This window comes from Chelonia mydas, chromosome 1, assembly GCF_015237465.2.
Source record: "Chelonia mydas isolate rCheMyd1 chromosome 1, rCheMyd1.pri.v2, whole genome shotgun sequence".
NCBI lineage: Eukaryota > Metazoa > Chordata > Testudines > Cheloniidae > Chelonia > Chelonia mydas.
Genome location: NC_057849.1, coordinates 166,187,923 through 166,193,975, shown reverse-complemented (window position 1 = coordinate 166,193,975; position 6,053 = coordinate 166,187,923). Strand labels below are relative to the sequence as shown.

Below are 6,053 nucleotides of genomic sequence, written 5' to 3'. Positions count from 1 at the left end.
AGGTCCAGGGAAAGCAATTTTGTCTTTAGCCTTTGCAAACCACACATTGGTGTTGTGGAAAAGGAAGAGCTGCGTAGCAGTTATGCTTTGTTGCAGATTTCAGGACTGCTAACGGACTGCATACAGCTCAACATTACATTGATTTAAATGGGACACGATGAGAATGCAACTGGCACAGCATGACCAGTGGAGGAGCAGTAGTAATGAGAGAACAACCTTCCAGTCAATCATTCCTGTCTCCTGGGTGTTGACTTTGCATACATCAATCTGCACATGTTTAGACAAGCTATTGGGGGAGGGAGGAGGGAGGTTGGTAATTACATAATCACACCACTACAATGGAACTCCTCCAGGAATGTATTTATTTACATTAAAATGCTATCATACAAAGTGAAAAAAATGACAGGGGAAGGGGTGCCAAAGGCTACGCCCCCTCCCCACACTGCCATTTTGTTCCTCTATATTCAAACTGTGGATGTTCTGGTCCATATCCACTTGCAGGAAAAACACCCCTTCCCTCCAGCTCTATGAATGTTTGATGATTACTGTTTACTTTCAACATAGCTGTTTCTGCCTCCAAAGAAAACTCTTGTCCAAAGGTTTTTTTCTTAATTTATTTATGTAACACAGTGTAGAAAGCTATCAATTCATAAGCAATGATTCTGTACAATCATCCTGCAGAAACATTTGTAGGATCCCCATTAATTTTCAACCAGCAGGCACTTTTTCCCCTATGAAAGTGCTCACAATTAATAGGGATTCTTTTTAATTTTTAATTTTTATTAAAAGATCAAAAAGGTACATGGAAAAGAAAATAAGTTTACCTTCCAATGCCTAAGGTGTGCACATAAAACAGGCACAAAGAAACAAATGTGTATTCCCATGATTCCTACATCACTAATACAGCAGAAGCAACCATCTGTACAATAAAATGCAACTGCAGAAGAAAATAACTCATCTGGAATACTTTAAAAAAAGTAGTTTTACTTTAAAATGCCTACTGATCAGAAAAAAAAAATCTCAGCAAAGAGAAGCAGCTAAGACACAGGAAGCATCCCCCATCAATTCTTTAAAGCATATTTCAAGAAGGACTTAATTTTTGCCACAAATCACAAGAATAATATACAGTTGGCTAAGGGGCCACATGATAAATAATTGGGAAAGAGAATCTATCCATGCACTAGTTAAATACAGCTAAACTCTTTACAGTACACAAAAAACATTCATTAATAATGTAGTGTAAAGACTGAAATGTAAAGAGAGAAAATACATTACTGATTTTTATTATTTCAAGTTCAGGCATCTACTTGTGTTACAGCACAGCTGTCAAAAGGCGATAATGAGTAAATAATAAAACAGAGTGTTTTTGTTTCTTTCCACGTTATTCTAGAATCGAACACCGATGGGCAGTGAAGCAATCATTTTGCTGTCCAACTCATGAGGCTGTTGTGGTGTTCTAGTTCTGCATCTGTTCAAAGAACTTGTAGGTTGGATTTTCATAGCCATTTTGTTGCATCTTGGAAAGGTGGCGTTCTTCTGGTGTCACTGCAGCATCCACCTAGAGTGGGGAGAAAACGGGCCATGGTCAGGTTTCCTCTGATCCACACAATGGCTCAAGTTTACTTATTCCTTTTATATTCTGAGCTCTTATCAGTGCATTTGAACACATATATGAAAGCTCCAACCCCATAAGAAAGAAAAGCAAGCAAAGGGCTCACTCCTCAACCCTACCCTCACAGGAAAAGCCTAAGTAGGGAGGTAAGTCTTGGAGCTTGCCCTAGTCAACAGACTCTGGCCCTGATGGACCAAATTCTAGATGGGATGGTTCTCCAGGGAACACGCACCACCACACTAAGGTCTATTAGCGCTCAACAACCAGCTTAAAGAAAGAGGCTGACTCTCCTCTCAAAGATATCCAGGACCCAAACCATGAAGGGCGTTATGGCTCAACACCTGGAGTAGCACCTGGGAATTATTAACTAGAAGCTTCTCTGAAGAGTAACTTGCAGGCAGGTAAGCTCAGCCCTGCTCCTACTGCCTTGGCCTGAAGGAACCTCCCTCTTGCCCTAGACAGCAATGGCTTGCCTCTCTGCTGCTGTAAGCTGCAGGACAAGAACTAGTCATCAGAAGTGGTTACGTTTGCTTGAGAGAGAGAGACCAGCTTCTTTCTGCAGTGTGCTTACCACTACTGCTTGTCCCTGCTTCAAAGAATTTGCAACCTGACAGACAAAAATGGGGAAAAGGGAGACAGTTTGCATCCTGTTTTCCTACCTCCTTCATCTACTGGCTGTCTTCCAGGTCGCATATGCTTAGGTCACTCTTCCTGTGCTTGCAGAGAGCCTGGCACAGAGGGCGTGTAACTAGAATCTCAATAATACAAACCACGTTGGCAGAACAGTAGGAGGTGGCTTGTGCTAGACCCTATTAGACACTGTCCATAGTTGCCAATTGGGACCTTTCAAATTTGCTAGTAAAAATTAAGGATACTGATGAGGGCCCACAATCAACAATCCCATAGCATTTAATGGGGAACACGTCCTCTTACTCCAGGGTTGAATTTGGTCCCCAATATCAGCGCTTTGTTTCTGACCTAGTTAAATATTTTCTACTTAACTAAAAGTGACTTAATTTCTTAGCAGATAGGAACAATGACAGCTCAGTGGTTGAAACTTCATTTCTGAGTAACCGCTGCTCCATATATTAGTTTCCTTCACTGAACATTACAATAATGTGAAACTATACCACATTAGAGGTGGTGAGACCAGTCTCTAAATGTTAAAAAATGTTAATGTGTGAACACATAACTGTTGTGTATTCAAAACCTACCATCGCCTGCCTAACTTCCTAATTACCTATTAAAACACAGCTAAGGGGGACCCGCCCCCCATAACTATTCTATTTGCTATCCTTTACCTCTCGTGTTTGCCACCTTCCTTTAAAAAAAAAAAACTACTTTGTCCGAAGACTTAAAAGCAGGAAGGGCACAGAGTATTCTAAACTACTCTAAAATATTAGCTATGAAAATTTTAATGTGAATTTCTGTACGTAATGACCTTTAGCAAAAATAACCTTTTATTTTTAGCATAAAATAACCTTTGGGATAATGAAAAATGTATTCTCTCAAGAAATCTTACGTAGCAGGCTAGTTTAGTCTAACCTTTTGATGAATAAGTAAAGGAGAAGCGCTTATAGAATTGTAGGTCTGGAAGAGACCTTGAGAGGTAATCTGGTCCAGTCCCTTGCACTCATGACAGGACTAAGTATTATACCGTCCCTGACAGGTGTTTGTCTAACCTGCTCTTAAAATCTCCAATGATAGAGATTCTACAACCTCCCTAGGCAATTTATTCCAGTGCATAACCACCCTGACAGTTAGGAAGTTTTTCCTAATGTCCAACCTAAACCTCCCTTGCTGCAATTTAAGTCCATTGCTTCTTGTCCTATCCTCAGAAGTTAAAGAAAACAATTTTTCTCCCTCCTCCTTGCAACAATCTTTTATGTACTTAAAAATTATGCCTCCCCCAGTTTCTCTTTTCCAGACTAAACAAACCTGATGCCTGATTTTCTTGAAATATGATCTCCAACACTGGAAATATTTTAGCGTGGGGAGGACAAGACTGTCCCCCTTTAAAAGTTATGTTACCTAAAGCCTCAGAGGAAAATAAGGGATATGTTGTTCCACATTCAAGGAAAATGCAAGCTAATCTACCTATTTCTATGGCCTTCTCTGCATGGGTTGTGACTTAGATTAGCCCCTTGCGTCTCACAGTATCTTCCCATCAGAACCATTTCCTACCTCATGTTATCCCACTGACTAAAAAAGAAAAGTGTCACATGTAAAAATACATCAGGTGACTTGCTGCATCAAAATCAGCCCTATTTTAGCATCCATTCTAAAAATCTTCTCTCCCCACCTTTGTTCCAATTTCAACAGACTGTAAATCGCCTTTAAAAAAAATCTGTATGTGTGAGAATAATCCTTTCCCTTCTCTGTCAAGCAAGATCACTAACTTTAAGGGTCAGACCCTGCTGCCATAGGCAGGTCGTTCCATAATTGGCTATAGGAGGGTTTCTTGCCCTCTCTCATGGCCATTATTGGCAACAGGATATTAAATGGGATGGATCACTGGTCTGGTCTGACTTGGCACTTCCTATGGTCCCTATTCTAGAATGTAACTGGACCCTACTCTTGTTAAAATACTGTCAATAAAGGGTGCTAGGCTTTTTAAAGCTGAGCCTGCAATGAGCAATGTTGTTAGATGTAAAAATATACACAAACTGTCCTGAGACAAACCTGAAAAGTGTGCGTCTTGCGTCAAGCTGACACAGCACGTGGCTTTGTACAAACCAACTGCTGGCTAGAGAGGAGGCTTGCTCTTTTACATTCCCCTAGCTTTTGGGAGTAGGAACAAACCTTTCATTTTCCAAAGAAAAAAACATTTTTATAGTGCCAGAATATTACTGTTTCTTTCAGCTGGTGCAAGCAGCGGATGAGTGCTCAGCTTAGCTGTCAACAATTGTTCCAATTTATCAAGGGCAGGGGAGCCCTTGGGAATTTCACATCCTGTCTCCTCTTCAACCTCTGCCCTCAAATGCCCAAGAGACTTCTGGTACAATGACTTGCTCAGCACAATCCTGCCCTTACATTTTAATGACACTCTCCGTGCCTGCCAGTGTTTTCCTTTCTATCCTACCTCTCCTGGAGAGTCCTCATTACTATTTCCCATAGTGATAGCAGCCCTGGCATTAGTGGGGCTTGGTGGGAGATAGTGACAGTGCTGCAGGCTCTGCCCACAACAGAGTCTCAGCAATTATCTCCAGACTAGTTGGCTGGCTCCTGCTGTTAAAGTACCCTCTCTTCACAGGTCACCACTTGCCCTATACATGGCTATATTGCATCTAACACAATTCAGTGATTTAATACCTGGCCAGGACTATGTTCCACCATCAGGATTCTGTACAACAACATTTTTAATTATAATGATGAAATATTCATATTTTAGTACTGCCCAGTAGAGCCAATCAGGCTAAAGTGTAAGATCTTCGGGGCAGAGGCCATCTTTTTGTTCTGCGCTTATACAGTGCTTAGCGCAGTGGCAGTCCTAGGCCATGACTGGAGCCCTACACAGTAATGTAATACAAGTAATTAATAACGGTACCTGTAATTATCCTTTTACCTGTAAAGGTAAAGTTCAAGTGGGTATTTTACCCACAAAAGCTTATGCCCAAATAAATCTGTTAGTCTTTAAGGTGCTACCAGACTCCTCGTTGTTTTTGTGGATACAGACTAACACCGCTACCCCTCTGATACTTGGTGCTAAATGGCTAGTCCCATTAGCCTTGCCACTAGGCTGGCCCTGGGCGAAGAGAATCTGGGCTACAGGACTGGGCCATGGCTGTGCTGTACTCTTCCTTATTGAAGCTTTAGACAATACCGTACTGAACTCCATCTGTTCTTTTAGCTTTGAGCTCCCAGTGTGATTCCTTTGCTCAGAATCAGAGGGGAGGAGGAGCACACAGTACAATCTACCCGAGATGTGAGACAGGATGAGGCGATTACTCTCTGTTCTTCTTTTTATTTATTTAATCAGATGGAGAAACAGATGAGACTAAAGAACGGATAAGAAACTGAAGAGATAAGCAGGAGCATTATAAACAATTGTATTGTAAGGGCAACAGCAATATGTGTGTCTATGAAAACATGGCTAAGTTGAATAGAACATTCCATATTAAGGCAAAACCTACATTTGATAAGCTAATTTATAACATATTCCCTATCGTAACCAAACCATGGAATCTATAGATAGCAAAGACTTATTAGGACATCTAGTTTCACTCCTAGTCAGTTTTCACTACTGTACATTTTCTTGTAATTTTCCCCCCAGTTTTGTTTTAGAAGTGTCAAGTGATAAGAATTCTTCTGCTTCTCTGGGGGTGATTATACCCCAGACTCTCTGATCTCACTGCCAACCCCACTTTGCAGCCTCCATTTCCCTTCTCTGCTGCTTTCTTTACCTATTTTAAGATGCTAAATATTTTTTCCTCCCTTCTCG

The 6,053-nt window shown here is 41.0% G+C and overlaps 1 protein-coding gene across 7 annotated transcripts in view; it reads right to left on the bottom strand.

The window, feature by feature from the left end:
* Positions 1–345: 345 nt before the first annotated feature.
* LOC102936614 (amyloid beta precursor protein) overlaps positions 346–6,053 on the bottom strand; it is a 301,370-nt gene continuing 295,662 nt past the window's right edge. For all 7 annotated transcript variants that reach the window (XM_037905593.2, XM_037905604.2, XM_037905609.2 and 4 more), the window contains one exon: positions 346–1,558. In XM_037905593.2, coding sequence (XP_037761521.1) covers positions 1,457–1,558 — 102 coding nt within the window. In that variant the 3' untranslated portion in view covers positions 346–1,456. The remainder of the gene's footprint in view (positions 1,559–6,053) is intronic.